This window comes from Sparus aurata, chromosome 11 (assembly GCF_900880675.1).
Source record: "Sparus aurata chromosome 11, fSpaAur1.1, whole genome shotgun sequence".
Classification (NCBI taxonomy): Eukaryota; Metazoa; Chordata; class Actinopteri; order Spariformes; family Sparidae; genus Sparus; species Sparus aurata.
This window is the reverse complement of record NC_044197.1, coordinates 22,256,970-22,279,921: the sequence shown is the minus strand read 5'-3', so window position 1 is coordinate 22,279,921 and position 22,952 is coordinate 22,256,970. Positions and strand designations below refer to the sequence as shown.

The window sequence follows — 22,952 nt, the reverse complement described above, 5'->3', positions numbered from 1 at the left end:
ATGTCATAACATTGCACGATTGTAAAGTACCCTCAGTGTGTCACCGATTTGCGCAAGAGAAAAGATCCTTTCTCTTTTTTTTAGGTCAAATTATGATTAAAAAGTGTGAAGAACCTGTTGAATACTCCAGTGTGTTATAGCAAAGGTTGTGATGTTCTTAACTTTGGTGTGTGTGGGTGACAGAAATGATGATTGACTCAGTGAGACAAATTGCTGTATTTACTTGAAACCATCACACACTGATACATTACTTTGTAACATGGCCGCCATGTTTCTACTCTTCCTGAGTATGAAATGATTGCCACGGTGATAACAGAGCTGTAAAATTCTCCCTGATAAAATTTAAACCTCTAACCTAAACAGTAGCAGTATCAGTAGTAGTAGGTGGAATGGTTCCATCTCCACCACTCCTGGCTAGTAATTGCAGTAGTAATGCTACAGTAGCAGCTCAGGCGGGAGCGTGGGTTATACAGTAATCTGAAGGTCGCTGGTTTGATCCTCGCTGAGTAGCAGTCATAGTCTGAGCGGTTCAATCCCGGCGACCGGTCATGATCATGTGACAACGTTGTGTTTAAGGTCTGATTAGGGTTTCTGCATCCAAAACATTAAACATTGGTTGGTGTTTTTATTTTTATTTTCTTGTGTAGTTTGCAATTTTACATTTTTATTTCTGTACAATATTAGCGGGTTGATATAACACAGGGTGACAATAGCTTAAGCTACAGCTACAAAATGATAAAATAAAAAGGATTTCTGTTACACATTTAGATGGAAAGTCCGGGAGTTATCTGCTCTAAATGTGGACTGAATGTCAGTTGTTCCCCTCTCACTTATATTTTTCTCTGTGATGTTTAATATGGTAGAATAGCCTCAATATAATCTCTAAAATGTATCTAACTCTATGTTTGATTTGTGTGTTAAACTCCTAACTCTGTATTCGGGATCAGGTTCGATAAAGCATGTAAAGGGTGAGTTTCCACGTGATTTGACAGTATTCGGAGTCTGTAGAGGATTAGATTGTTTACTAAGGGTGTTCTGAGTATTTGTTAATGCTCAAGTATTTATGAATATAAGACCAAATCAACAGTTCTTAGAATTTGGTTAAGCTTCTTTGTATTGGCATCACATTATCAGTGTGTGCACACCATGTCTTCAGTTTGCCTTCACTCACACACACCCACACACACATACATAACCGCCACGGCCTCCGTTATAACCGGTAATTACAGTTTGTTTTGGTTTTTTTACCAGGAAAATCTGTTTAAGATATATTTAAATCTCCCCGGTCAAAATGTCTGGTTCAAATTATTCCCTCTAAGCACAATTTGAATTGTATTCATAATAGGTGATTCTGTGGAAAGATAGTTGATTGTTGAGTCTCATTCCGAGGTCGTTTTAGGTTGCAGATTTATTTTTTGAAGCTCAATAAACGGGTACATTGACGGGTACATTAAAACTTGTGGATGGGCACCATGGGCACCGCAAACACACACAGACACACATGACAACCACAGTGTCATGATCAAAAACACGATGTGACAACTTCAACATGAGGAGCAGTCTGCTGTGATCAGAAATCATGCCACAGAGCGAGGCATTGGAGCGATGACAACCGAATAGAGACATAATGATGTCCACAGTGAGACGAGCTATGGATTATGAAATTGTTCTCTTGGGGCGAGTGGTTTCTGATTAGGTAGCCTGGGGTTGCTCACCAGCTCAAAAGCGTAGTCATCGCCTCTAACTGTCTCACCCAACCGAGTAAACTCAAACTCCCTTCACAAGCTAAGGGAGCAGATCAACGCTCGCGATGGTGCTGGGCGAGAGGTTAGCATACATTCCTGTGCCGATTTTAGAAGTCTTTGAGGCTCCGCACCACATGCCCATAACCTTAGCTGTGTTCAGTCTCAGAAGCTTGAAACAAAGTTAGCCGGCAAGCTACACTGAGTGTTTTCCTACATTTCAATCTTTTCTCTATTTTCACTGAAGCATTAATTCTGTTACAAAAGTGCCATTAAGTCCTTCAACCACCCAGACTGGCTGTCACACACGATCTGCCCCGTGGAACACCAGATTATGCTCAGGATTAACTCCTCAGTTTAAACTAACAAAGAGCACAGAGGTAGAAAATGCCCAAACAGCTGTCAAGCAGATACATTCAGGCCCCAACTTCAGGTAGCAGAAGCATGGAACAGATGATGTGTAGACTGAGGGGTAGACAGCCGTCTGTTTCTCGTCCTTCCATCAAGCGTCCCGCTGCACTGCTCAGTCGACAGGACCGGCAGGCGGAGCGCTTGTTATCTCTGCTCTATAAGGCTGATACACGACACGCTCGGTTTGAGGCCTCCTTCCAATGACGTTGTTGCATGTGAACTAAAATGTTTTGAGAGGAACAAGAGGAGGCGTACGTGGCAGGACAACTTTTCACATTTTGCTGTAACGCTCGTCTGCAATTTTTCTCCCTGCGCGACATTTGAAATTAGATACCTGTGAATGCAGTCTGGGGAATTGGTTGAGTTTTTCAGGTATTACTGTGGGATCCGTTGACTGACTGATGGCTCGGAGGGGAAATGTTTGACTTGTAGTCAAGCACACTTAGGTAGGAATGCTGTCTGGTTTACACAGTCTGCTCCCTCAAACATTCAGTGATCGGCGGTTGCGGCTCATACTCCATGAATTCACTAAGCTGCAGACAGAGTCAAGAGGTTCATCCAGTTCATTTTGAACTGTGCGATCAATTAAAAACATAGACAGTGACAGTTCTTCGACAGAACCAGGTGGCACTTCTTTACTTTTTTACTTTTCAGTTTTGACAACACAGTACTATTTAACTGGGAGGGGAATGAGCGATGCAGCTCAAGATGACATATGCAAATAGACAAAACACAAGCAAATTAAGAAAACACCTTCACCAAACGCGTGCAGCATTTAGAATGAATTCTGCAAAGTGAAGTGTGCTGCAAAGATGTTATTGAGGTATAATGTCCCTAAGCATCTTGGGAAATGAACTACAGTGCAAAGTTTTTGTGGTGGGGCAACAAATTTGTTCAGGCCATGTGCTGGCATATTGATCACTTTTTTAAGTGTCCCCAGGAAACAAACCAACCTAGAGGCATGAAAAATAAGAAAGAGTTGAAACCGCAGTGGTGTTCTGGTGATTAAACATTCTGGTGATATTTAGAGAATCACAAGAACAAAAGAATACAGTTACATTCTTACATTTTGATTTACCCTTTGATTCTCAGGATACAACGCAGAATAATTCACCCTCTACTGAAATCTGTGGCAAAAAGTAATATTTAGCACTTTTTAGTCCTCCAGCCATCCTGATGCGGTGCGACCCCCCTCAACGTGGCAGATTTTACAGCCCCTTTACGCAAACATTTCACAGAAGAGACAGGAATTTTAGATAATTTTCCGTCGTTTTCTGTGTGTCTTTCACTCACTGTGGAGCTCACTCACTGAGAGGAAAAAGTGTGAAAAATCCTCACAAACTGGGAGAAAAACAGGATGGAAGGAGCAGCGAGTGTTTTCTTTGCTCCTTGCATTGTTTCCGAATATGTTCTGGACTGCGCGACAGGTGGCAGTGGATTTCAGTGAGAGAAGTGCCTTTGCTGTACAAGAAGACAGAGGACACTTTCACTCAACTATGACTGTTAGTTCTGGCCCATGGTTGACGTGTTACCACATTTCCAAACCTTTAAGTATGTATAAACACACCTCGCCAGCTGAACACGTGCTTAGGAGATAATTTTGTAGCATGTGTGCGTGTCTTCTGTCTGCACACGAGTCCGCCTTAATTCTGTTAACTAGGCAGAAGTAACACTAAATAGGAAACCCCAAAAAACACAAGTTTCAGATCTGCTCCGAACAGAAAATGATTGTGCCCACTAATTATATTTTAATAGGGATAATAACTGATCTTCATCCCTCCAGGAAGGCCTCACCACCGATGGTTTCCTTTCTGAAATCATATTCAAGGAATTTTTAATGAATCACCCAATTTGCGTAATTCTGTTTAACGAGATCAATAATTGTCAAACCAAAACATTATCACAGAAAATCTCGTCTCTTTGTCGTTGAAGTCGCTGCGTTAAAGAGGAATACTGTATATTCTGATGCTGTGGTTGCTGTTCCTGCTGCTCTGGGGTGACGCGATGCAACATCGGTATCACCTCTTGGCTTCAAGGTTGTCCTGTCTGTTCAAGCTGAAAGATGTCCATCTGCTGCAAGGGCGTGAACTGTCCTTAACCATTTGGTTTATTTGCACATAACAGGATACATCACGAAACTGCAGCATTAACCCTGTGTGCACACAGCTTAAAGGAACAGTCACACATTCAAGCAGAGATTGGCACTTATCTCTTTCTCTCTTTTCTTTTTTTTTTTCTTTTTTTTTTACCATTTTTGGGGCACAGGAGGAACTTATGAGTTCTTGGGGCCTGAATTGGCTCATTAGAGAGCAGCTCAATGGCTGTGGAGTCAATCTCATCTGCTGCTTTTGAACGATTAGCATGAGGGGGGGGCGGAATTAAAGCGTGCTGAGCCATTGAGGCTGCTTCAGGTTTAATTTGCTCGCTTTTTCATTTGCGTGTGTCGCTGTAATAGAAATTCCGAAAAAGAGTAATTTGCAGTAGCAAGAGAGACAACTCATAAAGATTAAGCGAGATTGAAAAGATTATCTGAAAACATCAGACGAAGAGCCTAGGGACACATGAACGGTGTTGATAAGCGCGCGTTGTTAGGGAGATGGTTCGATGTGTGCTCCCATGTGATGTGTGTGTTCATTTTGGTTGATGTTCATTTGCCTGCGCTGTAAAGACGCGTCCAATTTGGTGGCGTAATTCTCTTACCAGACATCGATTCATGAGCTGATCCTGATTCTATAATCTGAACTACTGATGTTTCCCGTTGAGGACACAAATGTTTCAGTCATCAGTGTTTGACAAAAATGTGTTTATTAGTTGTCCATTCCTCTTTAACTACTTAACCCACCTTTTTGTTAAAGAGTATCCCTTTTGTTGAGCCAGAAACAGCTCACTCTCTTCAGAGCCACCAGACTTCACTGTCACAACCAGTAATTTAACTGTGCCGAACACGGGAGTTGCTGCTCAACCACTGCCTTGATGAGTTAGTTAGTTTCTGCTGTTGTGTGACTTTGGTGTTTTATAGAATTAGGTCTCATCTGAACTCATTCACTTTATAACTCAAACAAACTAACTGATTAAGGTTCAACCATACCAGCAACTCCTGTTTTTTTAACAGTGTAAAATGACGATGAAATGAAGATGTTGTTTTTGATCCTATGATGTCCAGATATTTGAATAGGGCTGCATTAATAGGTCAATAAAAAAACAAACAAAAAAAAAACATTTAAAAACCCTTAAAAATGAATGATAAAAGAAGTCTTGTATTTTCATTTCACACCAGAGCCTAAAGACTGTGACTATAACGGCCATTCTCTCTCTAGTTTATAAGCTCTCTGCAACCTTCGTTTTATTGGTAATGATTTTAATTTTTGTTGTCATAGATTTTATATCAGCTCCTTCTTATAGATTACCTTCAAATTACCAATGTAGGATCGCCAATCAAACCTCGATAACTGAAGTGTCTTGATTTTTTTTTTTCTACATGTGCCATCTTTTGTCGACATTGGCTGACTCGCAGGAAAAGGAAATTAAAAAAAGAGTTCAACAAGGGTGAGATCGTTTCGCACAGACAGCCTACCAGCCTCTCTGTCAGTCTGTAACTTTTATGGGCCCTGTAAGAACATATTGAACATTGCCACATAACAGGGGTTTGAGTGGGCTGTGCTGCTGTGGTATCGCGTTGATCCATCACTTACCAAATGCCCCCCAGTGGAGCCGTATTGAAGGCAAGGCTGTCCTGTTCTGACTGCTTTGCTTTTCTCTTCCCTTTCTGAAAGACAAAAGAAAACAACTGAAAAAGGCACTTTCATAAATTCAGCACTGATGTATTTTTCCTTTTTTTTCTGTGGCTTTCATTGTGATTTTATCTTAAAGAGTAACAAGAAACGGATTTGTCTGTTTGTGTGTTTCCAGGTGTGCATGTGAAGCTGCCGTGGCTGGACAGTGAGGGGAGCTACTCGAGGAAACATGAGAAAGAGCAGGAGTGTTCTCACGGTGTCTCCCAACAATGTAAGTCAACACGTCCCTCACCAGTTACATAACAGGCTGTGTGTACCGCTGACACGCGTCGTCTCCGGAGGTTGTACGGTTTTGAAAATGCTGACCTTGCTGTGAAGAAGAGAGAACCCCTTGTTAGTGCTCAGGGCAGAGAGCTGCCATCCTCTCAAACCCATCAATCAATTGCGTCCCTCGGTTCAAGTATAGAGACGCTAAATCCCCGCTTCTTAGGAATACACGACGACGAGCACTTCAAACAGCCGTCTTCATCCCTGAGCTCATCGACACACCATCTACATGCTTTTGCGAACCAACTAGCACTCATTAATAAGAGGCACGGCCGAGACAGCTGATGTGTGAGGGCACCTATACAGTTATATGGCAGGCTCACACTATGGACAGACGCATGCAGGTGCACTTCACAGAGACTGTGGGTGTTTCGTACCGTTGCTCAAATGGCCTGAAGGTGTGGGTGTGCATTAATCAGTCTCTCTCTGTCTCTCACTTTCTCTCTCATGCAAGTTTGAACATTGCGCACCTTTTTTTTCTTTCTCTAGCTTAATTGCCTCACCCCAGCCTCATCCCATTGTCTTCTACCCTTTCCTATCACTCTCTCTACTCTCTAACCCTGGCTTTCAGCTCTCTCCTCGAGGTCGTGCTGTTGTTTAGCTTTCAGCAGCTTTCAAAGAAAATATGTTCAGTTGTGTGTTTTTCAGCCACTGGATTGGGAACAAAAGATGAAGGCCAGACAGTTTTCCTAGAGCACCTCCCCGATCCTTCACGGTGGACTTTTCCCCCCCTCAAATCGACACATCCTTCCTCAACTTTGGGTTTCTGAGCCGGGCAACCTCACCAATATAGAGAGTCAACACAGTGTGGGGATTAGGGGGGATTGGTTTAGATGTATGCGATGATTATCATGATAATACATTTAGAATGATAATTGAAAGAGAATCTGTGTCTGCTCTTCTGTGTACAGTGTTACCTGACGGATGGTTCATGCACCTTTTATAATGGCAGATAGTGAGTCTCTGTAGTCAAGGGAGACGTTCTAAAACAAGCAGTGGCACTGCAATTGAGCTATTGTGTACTTGTCATCAATGTCTCAAGGATGCACTCATCAGGCTGCACTTACACCTTATTGTGGAGAGAGGCAGGGGAGAAGGAGAGCTCTGCATCAGGAACCAGCTGGATGTGGAAAATTATTATAAAATTTCATCAATTTGCACATGCTTTTAGAGACACATTTAAGGTACAGACAGACACTGGAGCATATGAGTAATTCCGCTGCAATAATCAGTTGTTGCCATTTTCAATGACTCTGCTTGCATGTCACGACTGATCGATTAATCAAGTCTATATTTATTTATTATTCTATAAAATTGTAATATTGTCAAGAAATTGCGAGAAAAAAACCTCATCACACTTTCCCAGCGTCCAAATTAATGTCTTCAAATTGCTCCTTTTGTCCAAACAACTGTCCAAAACCCAAGGACTTTTTTTTTTCTATCATTAATAACAATTAATAGCATGTCCTTACATTTTAGAAGCAATTCATAGATTGCCAATTAAGCTCTCTATAAAAGCAAGGAATCTCTGTGTGTGTGTGTGTGTGTGTGTGTGTGTGTGTGTGTGTGTGTGTGTGTGTGTGTGTGTGTGTTTGGCTCAAAGCGGATCAGGATCAGACTGACCTGAGACTTTCAACATGGCTGCTGCGTGGTTCAGGGGTGTGCAACGTCGGATTTGTTTGGACTACAATGATACCGTGAATAAATTATTTCAGAAATGCTTTACGAATTCCGCTAGCATTGCTAACCACAGCCATCATAGTCACGTGCGCACCGGAGCCAATCACTGCACACCATAGCCACGTGCGCACCAGAGCCAATCACTGCTGGGCTTGAGCTCTTGACCGCGATTTTGCTGGCGGTTCGGTCCCGTTCTGTTCTGTTCTGTGCATCTAAACTGACTGCTGTGGATTAATGAGACTAAACAAGTCCAGACCGAGTCTGTTCGTGTCTGAGGAGATCCGGAGAGGCACGGACAACAAAGTGGAATCGGAATCTGTGGATGTGCGTGTGTAGCTAGCTGCTAGACCACCTACACGGCCCACCTCCCGAGTCGACGGACCGGACGCACCGGCACGTCCAAAACCGGACTTAGGGTAAATAATGTCCACCATGCTTTTTCGCGAACATTGCCATCACTTTTGCTTTGTGTCTGATGCAGGAAGAAACGGTAAAAACTGGCTTTTGTCACAAAAGTGTCCAAGCAGCAAGTTTGGTTGTTGAGGAACAGGAAGTTGTGGGAGGGACCTTGGCGGATGAATGACAGGCAACAACGGTCGGTGTATAGACAGTGATATTGAAAGTTGAGAGATTTGTGACATTTAGCGTGTTTGGAGTGTGTAGTTAGAGTGTTATGTAGTGTTTGGTGTAGTGTGTTTAGTGTGTAGTGTAGTCGTTTTTTTGTTTAATGAGTCAAAACAATGAGGAGAAGCTAAATGTGAAGCAGCTCTTCATTCAGCTGGAAGGAGCTCAGGCAGACCTGAGCATTGCCTGCATTTAAATGTAAATAGTTACATATAACTTTGCACATTTTAAAATGTATGCACATATTTAGCAAACAACAATTTATATTTGCATTATAAGTAATAAAAAATGGTTTGTTAAACATATTTGTGGTTTTCACAGTAAAAAAATCTAACTTTTTCTACTCTGATTTTATGTTGTTTTGTGATTTTAGGTCCATTGTGTTACTACAGTATGTCAAAATAAAAAAATAACTGTACAGTCACACATGTGAGGTTGTGCTGAAAATAATGGCACCAAGTAAACAGTTTTTAAGGTGAAATATAATATCGAAATCAAAAATAGTCAAAAACGGCCAATTATACCCTGGAATATCGGATTTCACAACAAACCTAAATATCCGTGACGTCCCACCTTCAAACACAACCTCATTTGGCCATCCATGAAAAAGCTACTTAACCTCCCACTTTTATATAGGAATACATATTTCCTACGGGCACTGCACTAGTAATCTTAAATTGAGTAATCCATTGAACGACGGCTTGATGAAGCTCTCCTTCAGACTCACGCTTGCAAGCTCAGTGCTCAGTGTTAAAACGAAGGGGAAACCATTAGCCTCTGTCCAAAGTGCCTGCCAACAGCTCTAAAGCTGACTTATAAAAACACAAACAAACAAAGAAAAAGAAAAAGGAAGATTCCCGTGCTGTTGTCATAGCTCGGTTGCCGGGCAACCACTCCAACAGAAGTGCAAAGTGGAAGGATAAACATTTGTATAAAACCACAATTTGTCTTTTTTTCCCTGATTCCTGGTAGATACAGAGTTTCAATTACTGAATTTTAGAAATATATTTTTTTTAGAGAGACTTTGGACAGACACTGCTTCCTGTCTTTATGGTATACAAAGGTAATTGAACTCCCAGCTGTAGATCCATGCTTAACAAAACTGTTTATACATTTAGTACGGAGCTCAACAAAGGAAACAGTGCTTAACACTTAATTTGGATAGTCTGCCCACAGAGGGTTTACAGAAAATGTATATTTCAACAGCCTATCAGTGGAGATTCAACTGCTGAACTGTGTCACTTATAGGGGTGGGAATTGATAAGTTTTTATCAATATCAATGCCATTGTCGATTCTGCCTATCAATTCAATTCCTTATCAATTCTCATATCGATTCCTGAGTAGGTCATTGAGCTGCAAAAAGGCACCAAAAACAACCATTTTATTTTTTCCCCAAATTATGTCTGCACAAGACTGTGAACATGAACTCATTCAACTCAAACATACAACAAAAAACTGTGCATGCTGCTTGCAGTTGCAAGGCCACAGTGCGCTAATGCAGGATATTTAATGTCAACGTTGTCAATGGAGGTCCCAGTGGAGCTTGTTTGACCAGCAGCAACGCAGGCGCCCTAACACGATATTACAGCATTATTAATAATATATTTAATTTATATAGCGCCTTTTAGGGTACCCAGGGACACTTAACAAAGTGAAACAAACAAAACAAAGAACAAATTGAGCGCCTGTCAGTCCGCACGGAGGGAATAGCACCGTCCTTATAAACAGATTTGAGTCTGGAGGTCCCGTCCAACATCGCAGCTGCCGGGGGGGAGCACAGCAGCAGAGGAGAGTGAAAAAGGAGCCAGGTGAATAACCCCGAGGTAGTGGTGTTCCGCTTCTCAATTCGTAGTTTTGCTACGATTTGAGAAGCGGCGATTTTTTAGTAGCGTCCTCTCACATCCAGGTTGATTGCACTGATTACACACAGCAGAATAGATCGCTTCTTCCTCTCCATGATGCTGCCTCGCGGTTTAAGGTCTGAGTCGTCAGGGAGTGTGATGCAAATGTACCGCGACGCAAAATTTCCTGGTGCAGGCAGGGAAATGAGTGAATCGTTAAGAAGAATTGATAACGCCGGAGGCTACAATTCCGATGGAATTGGTCAGTCGGAACCGGTTCTGGGTCGGAACCGGTTCTCGATTCCCACCCCTAGTCACTTAGTCTGCAGATGTGAATGTTTCCCCACATCTCTCCATTATTTCTTTTACAAATGAGAAACAATTGTAAGCCCTTGTTTGCATAATCTATAGGTGTACATCTGTAACGGTTGCAACCAAAAGTGCAATGGTTGAATTGTTGAATCTCAAGTAACAAGCTGTTGAAATGTAATCAATACTGTAAACTGTCTGTAAGGGACGGTCCAATGTAAGTGTTACCACCAAGTGAATAAGCACATTGCCAAACATCAAGCATAAAACTCTTCATTTTGAATAATAAATGTTACCGATCTTTTGCTTTTAAATGTCATTATTTGTAAAAGAAATGAATACATGATCACATATATACAAACCATACAAAGTCATAGTCCTCTGATGGTGTTTCAGCATCCTGTTAATAACTGTTGGCGTGTTATTTACTCGCTCGTGTTTTTCTGATGAGCAAACCAAGAATTCTCACTTTCTCTGCTGTGGGCTCGTGTGTGTGCATAAAGCGACGTACATGTATTTAGGAGTATATGCTTCGGTGAAGGTGTGAAGTGTATCCTGAATCATTAAGGTTAAGTGTGCTGAGGTAGGACATTGTTAATGGATTTCTACTGTAACAGAAAGGATTTGGTTCAGCTGGTGATGCTTAGCTGGGATTAGGTCGGAGTGGTTTAAGTGTGTGCAGATACTGTATGTCAGGAAGCGTTTGCGTAATGGTTTGTCCCACCATGGAGCTGGTGTTTGGATTGGATTAGCTTGATGTGTTGTTGGGTATTTGTGTCCGGTGAGGGAGGCTGGGCAGGTGATCAGGATTCAGTATGCACAGGGATTGGATCTCGCTGCGTTCATGAGTGTGATTGTCTCCTGGCTGTCTTGTGGTGTTTGTTTGTGTTATTGGACTGCTTGGGGCAGATTAGTGTATTTCTGCCCCACAGACCTAATGACCTCATTCCCATGCAGATCACAGCTCTGATCTGATCTGCTCTCGCTCTCCTTCTCCGTTTATGTGTGGATGAGCTCTGGCGCTCGTCCGTGTGAGTGTGCTTGAAAGCATGCCACCACTGGTATGTGACTCTGCATATTTATGTGAGTGTGTCTGCGTGCTTATCTCCTCAGGCACACACACAATAACAGCCCCATCCTTTCACTTATTCAATTTGAATCTGTTTTGTGTGTGTGTGCACACATTGCTGTAATAAAAGTCATTCAGTAAAATATCCATCTGATGTCACAGCTTTAATTTAACCTCATTGTCCATATCGTGTAAAGTCCAATATTATCTGAATATGATGACCTTGAAAATCATGAAAATATTACATTTATAATAGTACCGTTATTAGAGGTCATCTTCTAAATTGAACAGAACAAATATTATCAGCACAATCTTGTAAATTATTTAGCGAAATATGCAAAAAACAAACTTATATAGCCAATAATAAAGAGCTAACTTTGAATAACACAATTGTAGTGTACAATTCTTGTTTATTTATTGATTCCGTGTCAACATCTAGTGGCTTTAGTAATTATTACGGCAGAAAAGGAGGAAGACAGGCGGAGTAGTGAAGGTCGGGACAGACGGTCAAAACAGGTGTGCAAATAAGTGTGTCTGCATAATGTCGATCCTGAACTTAACCAAATCTTAACCCCAGAGTTACACAAGAGAAAACAAAAGCTAATGATGTTTCACGTGACCATATGTAATAGTTCTGGAGGACGCTGACGAACAAACACCCTTCTGCTCACATGGGTAAATCTAGAAATACCGTCAAAAAATTTTTGTTTTTCGGCTTTTGTCTGTCTTGTTTTCTCCTCTGATTTATTCTCTCCTCCCTTCTGACTCTTAATCTCTCTGCCTCTCCCCGTCAGTTTCTCTCTCGCTTCTTTTCTCTGTCACTCTCTCGCTCGTTCTCCCCCTGGCAGTTGAGCTTGTATTTACGGGGAGCATGGGTCAAACTGAACAGCTGTTCATTCTCCAATTAGAGAGCTTGGATGCTGAGGGTTGAATCTTGGCCAGCAGAAGCAACAGTTCAGTACTTTCTCTCTTCCTGTTCTCTGTCTCCCTCTCTTTACTGGCATCTATCTGACCTCCCTACGCCGTTTCTATTTCAGTTTGAACAGCCACTGTAGTTTTCCTCTGGTCTCTGGATCTCTTTGTGTCTGGCCTGGAGGAGTGATGCTGATTGCCACAGCAACTAAAACTCCTCTCTCCTCTTCTCGCGTCTTGGGATTATTTGAGCGGTGACCTCTTGCACTTTGCCTGTCAGTCTGTCGCCTGCCATTGTTTTAAGCTCACGCCTCGTCATTCTCTGACTCTCCTCCTGTCTGTGTCATGCTTTATGTTCCCTGCACCGAAGGATATTTATTTCATAAAACCCACAGATTGTGGCATCCTGTATCGCAATAGGTGTTATTCTTTTCCTTCTGAAAATTGTGTTTATTAAAAATGAAAACTGGGGTTGCACACTGCATATATATCAGGCCGTAAATGATCAGAAATCTTACGTATCGGTATCTGTGAAATTATAGTCTTAATGGACTTAACAAATTCAGCATCTACTCACTCCAGTACAGGTGGCGGTATGCACGTTTACATTTGGTTTACGATCTGCCAATAGTAGAAGGAGAAGAAGAAGATTGACATTTATAAAGTTCCAGTAAAAAGTTAATAAAAGTGTCCTCTCTGTTATGTTGTCCGTATGTCGTCTACAGCCAGTCTTGTTGCTACACCCAATTCCCTCGGTTAGCTGACTCACCATCCTCATCGTGATACGGACACAGCCAGCAAACCGCTCAAAATATTTTTTCTTATTTGCAAACAAAGTAGCTGCATTCATTTATTTTTGTTTCAACGCACGTACACACACTCAGTTCATCTCATTTGTCTTAAAACCAAAGGCAGAGACGGGCTGAGGCCACAGTTGGTGGGGTCCCTCGGAGGCCCCCGGGACTAATTCTTTGAACAGAGGAACAGCCTGCTTCCAGTCTGGATCTCAATCTGGTTCTCATCCTTTGTGACTTCCCCTCCCTTCCGAGTCTTTCCTATCTCTCCAATAAAACTAAATAAATGAAGCTGAAATCTCAGCTGAAAACAGCCTTTAGCCAATTACGCTGAATGCGTATTTGTGCCCGAGCCCCCGACGAGCTAAATTTATTACACGTCACATGTTTCTATGTAGAGGGAAAGTAGGCGATATATATTTCATCTCGTCTCTGAGATGCGGGGATCGGGCTATTGCACAGCGATAAAGAAAAGATGATGATGAAAGAAAGGAGGGAGAGATAATAATTCACCAAACAGTTTTATTAATATCCCGTTCTTCTGTCAACCTCCGGGGAATATTTCATCACTCTGAGCAGCCTATAAATTGAACAGAATGGTGTTGTTAGTCCTGAAATGGCCTTTTTATTCAAAGCAATATTTACAAACCTGTCTCTGATGTGTTGCATGTAAACCGCGAAGAGTATTCCCAAATTGTTATGAGACTGTTTGTTTTCTATAAAATCTGCCAATTTCATTTTAAAAACATTGGCTTGAATGAGACGGCAAGTTCACAAAAAGGGGACTGTCCCCATTTACAGAAGGAGAAGAAGGAGAAGGAAGATTCATTAAGCCGTCATTGAGGAAACTTTACACTCTGTTACTATTCATTTCACTCAAACGCCTGATATGCACACACTGATCCTGTAGACATGCCTTTCTCCGACATATCCGTCTTAAACACATTAGCATACAAACGCGCTGACACTGAGAGCACAAATACACATAAATCAACCACCGTGTTTGTTTTATTCTAACAACCTTTTAGATATGGATGTGTGCTCGTTGAACGCACAGTGTGTGTTGAATGTGACGCACTCGCATGTGCACACCGCTGGAGGCCATGCTCAGCCGTACCTGAAAATGTCTTATTTCATACAATACTAATCAGTCTCTTTCAGCTCTCCCAGTGCTCCCCTCCCTCCCTCTTCTCTCCAGCTTTCCTCCCTCACTTTCTCTGCAGGTCCTCCCTCTCATCGCCCTGCCCCAGCTGTTCTCTCCTCTCTGCCGCTATCCTCTCACTTACTTTTCTCTCCATCAGACCCATTTCCCTCCCGTTCCTTACCAACAGCCCTCTCTGCTTCCTCCCTCCCACCCTCTCTGCCTCCCCCTCTATAAATGATGGGAAGCAGGTGTTGTTTTCTCAGCTCATCTCTTCATTTGCTCCCCGTTGTTTTGCTGCCTTTGTGTGTGGAAATGGTGAGGGTGCATAGGGAATCAGTGGTGTTGGCGGGGGCGTGTGAAATGGGAATAATGTATCTCAGGATGCCCGGAGATGACCATTATGCTAACGGAGAAAAAAAATTAAAATGAATGCAAATAGGTGTTAAACAAGAAAGCAGTTATTTGAAAACAACAGTTTATTTCAGCTCAGAGTGAGAAATTTAGTCAAGTTTCTCTGAGTTGAGTGCTAAATGTTCACCAGTGCAATGTTCAGAATATGTTGGGATATATTCAATAAAATACCTCCTACTAAATCTCCCAAAGGAATTATTAAGTAGACTCGATAGACTTAAGTTCCAACCCTCTTGATACCTGGTTTTTAATCAGTTTTCCTACAAAACCAGTGTAATCAATGTTCAATTGTATTAATCCTTTAGAAGAAGCACAAATATTGTCTGTGCCAACTAGCAGTTATTAGTTACACTTACCAACAAGTGAGTTCAGACAATGGTGAACATTAGTTTAGCTTGTGAACTGTTTTTAAACTTGCATTGAAGTCTCCATCAGGCATGGTAAAACTTAGCTGAACACCTTTTTCTTCCTTTTTTCTTTTTTAAAAATATGAGGGTTTTGGTCTTTACATCCCAAGGAGACCCATGTGAGCATACAGTATGCTTACTTAGTGCTCCTTTTGTTGTGCTTCTTTCAAGTTCATGCGTCTGAAACTTGATTCGAGTAAAATCTTTTGGATGTTAAAAGGAAACCAGTGCGGTTTACGGGAGACTGGACACAAACCCTTGTCTTGTTTTGCTGTGTTTTAAGGAAATCACCCTCCTTCCTGTTCCATTTCTTCAAATAAACAGGGGCGACCTTGTGCTGTTTGTTTCTCTGCAGAGGACATTCGGAAACCAAATAATAGCAAAAGGTCGCTTCAGGTCGCTGTTTGAACAGATGACCGATGCTGTTGTTACCCTAGTGAGAGCAGTCTGAAAAGGCTTGGACAGATGTGTGTTGTACAATAAGGTCTGGGCATAAATCTACCATTGACAAGGCTGCAAAGGTACATTATCGTCTCTATATTAATCTCCTCCCGCAGCTGTGGCGTTGTGACCTGGCTGCTCTGTGTTTTTGGTGTGTGTGTGTGAAGTGTCTCGGGAGGTGGATAGACGTTGTCCTCTTGTGTATGATGTGAATAAGTGTGAGACTGATAAGTATGTCACAGTCGTGATACTCAGGGTCATGGGGGGAGTGCTGCTAATGGGCTAATGGACTTTTGCGCCTGACCCATGCTGCTCCTGCCCCACAGACTCACACAGATACACACACCTCAAACACACACGCACATCGCAGCAGTTGAAGGTCAACTAAGCATAGCATGTAGCGTACGTGGGAGGAATGAGTTAAGGCAGAGCTGCAGTCCTTCCTCGGTTTTTACTGTGCAGATTGATTTCACTGTTACTGTGTGCCATTTAAGTAAGAGTGAGAGGTTACTATTAAATATTGGCAGACAACATTTTGGAAAGACATTCCAATAATAGGCTGTTAACCACCTCAAAAAAGAAGCATAGACTTGAACCAACAGCCATCTGACGGCATCAACAAAACACGAACAAGACTTTTCCAGTGGTTTGTACCGGATTCCATTATATTACTCAGGTGTACCCAATAAACTAATAGCAATCTGTTTTTTTGTTTTGTCAGTGGTTCCAAATGACTTGACTCTTGTCAGATCAGGTGTACCGTGAGTTCAATCGTGCTTATTGGGCTCTACAGGTGGGTGTTACTACCATGGGGTTAGCTGCAGAGTCACCAGCTGGGGACCACCGCTCACTGGTGTTCTGCCTCTTTAACCCTGGTACGTGTCCTTGTGGCGGAGTGACAGACAGACGTCTCCCAAGCAACCCCTGCAGCTGATGTCCATGTTTGATTAACCCCACTTCCTGTCCCCTTCCCCCTCAGCCAGAAGCTGCTCTTCCCTGAACCCTCCACAATTGTTATATGTTATAAAGTGGACATTGACACAACAAAAACATTTGAACATCCTGAATTTTGGTTGTGTATATGTATATATTTTGGTTGGTTTCCCCCTCACTCTAAAATCCATGAATTTCTACTAGCTGACTGATCCAAAGTCTCCCCTCAGTTACTGTTGCTTGGTTGGACAAGCCTGACACTAAGAAACACGGTGCCGCCGGTCCCATTTAGCTGAGTGTTGCAGATAGGTAGTTTCTGGGAGGCAGGCAATATACAAAATTATTATATACAGTGTGCGATGGAAGGAGTTCTTTTATTAACACGACAAAACGATGCAAATTTAGCCCAAGTCATTCTAGTCACTACATAAATGAGCAAAGTCTTGAACTTCTCTGGCTACGGTAACTATAATTCACGTCATCTTAAAAATACAACAGAAATCCGCCTGCCCTTTTTCCAAACCTTTTTAACGTCACCACAAAAGGAGGGACAAAGCAAATCTGGCTGATTTCGATGATCTGACTTAGGCTACCTCCTATTGATGTAATGTTAGCGGACCATCAAATGTCAGCTTGCCAGTTTGCTAACATAGATGCTTTGCTAACCTAAGATGTGACCATACACATCATCATATTTCTGTGAAGATCATAATTATGTTACCTTTTAAACAGACGACTCCACGACTCTCTGGACCTTTCTCACCGTTGAAAGTATTAAGTGATTATAGCCTGGTCACAGCTCTGTGTCTGATGAGTCAGACCAGTTCAGTTGGTGGAAACAAGTTACTAATTGTTTTGCTACCTCACAATCGTGTAAAAGAAAAGATGATTAGTTTCTCTAAAGTGACTCACTGTTTTAAAAACTTGTTCAGCTTTAGTGTGATCACGGTGTTTTTCTCCCTGTAAAAGATCATGTTCATTTGTTACAGAACTAAGTGGAGTGGCTTCTAAAACAGCAATAAATGAGCTACAGCTGCTGTATGTTTCTGCATGCATCCAGAGCAACTCACACTTATGTGACTTTTACTACACTACACAAAAAATCAAGAGTATGATTGGTTAAAACCTTAAAAAAGTCATAAATCGGAAACACTGACCTTGAACATATGAAATCAGTATTCACCTCAGAGCATTTTTAAATGTAACAATAGCTCAGGCATCCTAGTTGTACTTCTCAGTCTGTTTATCTGTTCAGTGTACAATAAATATGATTGCTATCTGATCCGAGATATGAGTATTGAACTCCATCAGTGTTTTTCTGTGCCCTTCACTCGTCTCTGGTATTTCCTTCTTCCTGTCTTTGTCCTCTCTGCTCTGCAGTGCAGTTCTTATCGCTCTCATCTCTGTCTTTGCCCTTCCACAACACTATCTTCTCTCTGAGCTGTCAGAGAAAAGTATATTGTTGTCCCTTCCTTCCCTCCCTCCCCTCAAAGCAAATATCTTTTAACAGCATCAGAAAGCAATACTTTACTTCTTCTGATCTTTTTATATACTCCGAGAGGGCACCGCAGCAGAGCCTATTTTAATTTCATGAATCACTTTTTCACTGCCTCTCATTTCAGTACATAATGTTTCTGCTTTTTGATGGTTGCCAAGTATTTATATTTTTCCTACTTAACAACAGTTGCCGAGCTGTTTTGTCTCGGGACTGTGTCAAAATAATGATTTCTTGGCTTGATTTAAGTATATTACATTTGATATTTCCTTTGAAATTTAGATGGCCCTTTACGTACAACAGAAGAATGATGGTATGTCACGGATGATTTATCAAGCATATCAGAATCATTCCAAGATATAAATGTGTTGAGTTTGACTTCTAAAAAAGATATAAAGGTATGAACAGTGTGGCTTGGAAATTAAGTGTGGTCCAGGTTTAAGTCACTAGAGGGCAGATCACACGAATAGCTTGTGAAGGTACTCGTACTGATAGGTAGTAATAAGTATAGAGCATTTTAAGTGAGGGTTAATATTCATTTCTGTCATATGTACATGTAGTTGTACAGTAGGTGGTAAAATCTGAATAATAATACATCTATTTTCTATAATGAGAAAAAAAGATAATTTGGGTAACACTTTTTTTTGCAGGTCTGGGAATTTCATGGTAAGTAGTTGGTAACTGCAAAGCAACGTATCTGAAATTTCTTTGACATGACCACACTAAACACCATAATATTTATTAAAAACTTCCCCAATATTATTTAAGAATAACATCCTGCTGTTTTGCAACAAGCTTTTATCAAAAGTTTACTGACCTACAGAAGCTGGGCAGAAACTAGCTGGAAATTTCCTGGAAATCAATTAATTAAATTATCAGCTATTTATTCACTTATTGAAAATAGCAGATTATTATTATTATTATTATTATTATTATTATTATTATTATTATTATTATTATTATCATTATAATTATTATTATCAAATCATGTTGGGGTTATTAAAAAAACAAGTTAATTGTTGTGATAATTGGAGAGTAATATCAAAGGAATTTCAAATATGTCACATTGTAATTATACCTAATTACTATGAAATTAAGTTAATTGGAAGATGTCTGGCATTAAGGATAATTCAAATATTAATCCGTAACAGTACATTTTATTTATTTTTTAATTTTTTATTTAAAGCAATATGCAAGACCTGATTAACACCAAAGATACAACAACCTGCCTTGGCAAACCCTGCACGTACAGTATTTGCAAGCTGCCTTTATTGATTTGATCTGAAGAGAAATTGGTTTGCAGTGTTGGTATAAAATTAGACGCACACAATGAAAACAGTCAAAGACGTGGTCCAAACATGGCAGAAACTCAGTTGTCAGTGTCAGAGCACATAGAGAGAAGAAGACAAATACAGCAATAAACAGTGAACTGTACTACACAGCACTAATGTACCGAGTCTACAAGTACAAGAATAAGATACAAGAAACTGAAGTGATGAGATGAGCAAAGAGCGTCATTTTTTTGTGGTACCTGACTGAATTGCTGAGCAGCGACATTCAATGGAAACAACTCTTAAAGACAAAAAAAACACAGATGAGTCGTCCCACTGTGACACACGTTCAGTTTGGTACAACTGGAAAACATCTGCATCAACATTCTTGGAGCATACATCTGCACTGAATGGCTGGAGGCAAACACTGAGTATGCAGATTTATTATTTCCAACAAAACAGCAAGTTCCCAAATGCATCTGCTGTATCTGGTAGCAACAACATGTTCAGAGTCCATGTTGGCCAGTAGTGCTGATTGAACAGTTTGATTTTGTTGGATTCTGAGAGGCTTGCAGTGGAAAGTAAGTCACCACCTGCTAATAAAAGCAAGCTGTAACTCGGGGCTGCATAAAGTAAGAATGAATTGAGCTTGTAATGCTTCCCTCACGATTACTGGCATCGTGCAGTTAGCTGGGTATATCACAGAGGCTGTGAGTGGGCGGCAGAGGGCAAAGAGCCAAGGAGAGCTGTTGCAGGAGGCTGTGTTTACTGGATGGAGGGCTTACTACTGGAGACCTGGTAGATATTGAGTTTAAAAAACGAATCGGTTCAAATGATTTTGTCGTTGATTTTTTTCAGCACTGCTGCCAGCCTCTGAATAGACTTACACTACCAGAGTAAAAACACTCCTAACACAGACCTGTTTACTGTATGAAGCTTAAACAGTATTAATAAGGTTCGAGGTGATTTATTTGTCAGTTTTCAACTCAGGGTTGCATAGCGATATGAAAGTTAATAACTCCTTCATGCCACACAACCCTAGAACATACAGTTATTTAGACGATAAAAATACAAACATAATCATGTATACACCAAGGAAATAATAGCTTCGTGCATTAAGGGTTTAACATCGGGCACACACTGTACATCAGCTTTGGCTGCATGCGAGCACCAAGCATCAGTGACGAATAACAAAGAATCCCCCTCTCTTTTTCCTGCTGTCCGTGGACTTGGAAGACGGTCCACACTTTGAGTGTCATCCGAGATGTTGTGGTGGAGACGGGTTCAGATAAAACAAAGACTGGTGTGCTGGTTAGCCCTGCTGCCTCACAGAATGCAAGTCCTGGATTCAAACGCTTGAGTCTTTCTTCCTCCCAAAGGCAAAAAAAAAATGGTGACTTTAAAGTGACTGTAGTTGTGAATGTGAGCATAAAGAGCTGTTTGTCCCCATGGCAATTAAAGTTGACTCCCACAATTGCCTAAAGATGGACCTCTTTAAATGTTATGTCCGACTGACATTCCCAAACGCAAAGATATACCATTTACTGTCCCATAAGTCTATAATATATTGCCTTAATATACAGTATATATGATGGAATTTCACACTGATGTCTGATAGGATAGAATGATGCAATAAAGACATTTTACTAAAGGTCAAAGGTCAGCTTCACAGTGCAAAAACACCTTTCTTGCCATCATTCAACGCAGGAACAGAAGGAGAGATTGGGACCGTATTTCACATGTGGTCAGATACTGAATTGGTGTCACTAATCTTAGGTGTCAGCCTTGAAGCTGTGGGGATGCTATAGACCTTCTGTTCCGCTGATCTCCCTTTCTCTCAGTTACTAATATACATACAACAGTAGTCCCCAACAAGCTCATTGGTTTTGCTGATATTGCTCTTCGTGTGATTGCTGTTGCATCACGTGACGAAGCTCTCTGTTGGTCCTCTGTAAACATAAATAGTCTACAAGTGAAGGCGGCGTGTTTCTCACTACAAATAACTCACTTTAACCATACATGTCAAGAGAGTAGTGATAACTTCCGTTGTCCCCAAAACACAATACCTTCTGGAATCTTCCTCCAAGTCCTCACAACTTAGCCTATATTATATGAGTCGGGAAAGATATTCATGTGAACGGCAACTTGACTGGTGCGCAGAGGCATATGCTCGTGAGGCAGCTGTTCTATTGACGAAGTGATGACATGATGAGGTGCTGTCTGGTGTCTTTGTAGCCGCATCTACAGTTTAGTCCAACTGCATCAAACCTGACAAGCCCACCTTATATTTGATGGGTTTGAGTGGTTAGGTTGAAGAGAAGGAATTTAACAGATTGGTTCAATTCTTTCTGAATAACCAAGAAAAAAGTGAAATGTGTGATTTTTCAAAGGCGTGGCTGACGACAAATGCTAAGGAGAGAACTTGTCTTGTTGAGAGTTTACAGTCTTGTTATTCAAGTCCTTGTCAAGCTGAGGACGATTACTCAGTGTGTGTCTCTGAGCTGTTCAATGAATACAGCCCAGGACTGTAAACAGCTGATGAGTGAACAGAGACAGTCAGGATTTATCGTGCCCTTCAGACCAATATGTAAATTAGGCCGCGCAGTTGAGGAATAAACATGGTTATTTATGCCCTGCGCTCAGCCTGCTACAGACAGACAAATTAAGCAAGTAAATTAGGCAGAAGCGAAGGGTGGCAGCTTCAGAAGGAGGCGTGAGTGAAATTATGAAAGAAAAATAAATTCCTAGAAATCAGTGTGGGATTCATGCTGTCAGACTGCACCGTGATGAACTTTTCAGTCACACTCCCACGTAAGGTCACTTGACAGAATCGGAAATCGAGGAGTGGTGTCAGGTTTATTGATACATATTTTGTAAAAGATCACCAGAGAATGTGATTAAATACCGGTACTTTACTGCTCCATCTGTAGGCAGAAACAAGTCTGTGGCGCCCCTTAGTGGGCAGCCATTGTAAGAATAAATGTGAGAGTAAAGTGGTGTACTCTCATTTTCCATTTCTCTTTGTCTCTGTGACTCTAAATCAATCTATCAGAACGGTGTTCTTTAATTAATGCTGCTTCTCCTCCCTTCCTGTCTCTTCTCAGGACAGCAAAGAGCCTCCTGATTGCTGCCTCAGTGAGTCCTTCACATCTCCGTCCTGCACACTGGGTGTTGACCTGCGCCGTGGACGACGACGTTTCTCCGGCAACCTGCAGCTTCCTCCGTTGTCATGGCGACAGGCAGAGAGGTCGAGGACTCCTGACGATGAAATCATTGCCAGGCCGACGTCCTTGCCCTTCGGAGCCCCTCCCCGGATAGACATCACGCCCGTTGATCCTGAATGGTGAGTGGACTACAAAACAGAAGGCAACCGGACACAAATGTTTTCAGTGGAAGCAGAACAAAT

General features: G+C 41.5%; 1 protein-coding gene across 1 annotated transcript in view; it reads left to right on the top strand.

Annotated features, from left to right (window-relative positions):
• The window catches only part of LOC115591202 (cAMP-specific 3',5'-cyclic phosphodiesterase 4B-like), a 182,880-nt gene that overhangs the window by 12,193 nt on the left and 147,735 nt on the right, over positions 1 to 22,952 (top strand). Inside the window, exons 2-3 of the mRNA XM_030432959.1 lie at positions 6,063 to 6,158; positions 22,651 to 22,889. Coding sequence (XP_030288819.1) covers positions 6,117 to 6,158; positions 22,651 to 22,889 — 281 coding nt within the window. The 5' untranslated portion in view covers positions 6,063 to 6,116. The remainder of the gene's footprint in view (positions 1 to 6,062; positions 6,159 to 22,650; positions 22,890 to 22,952) is intronic.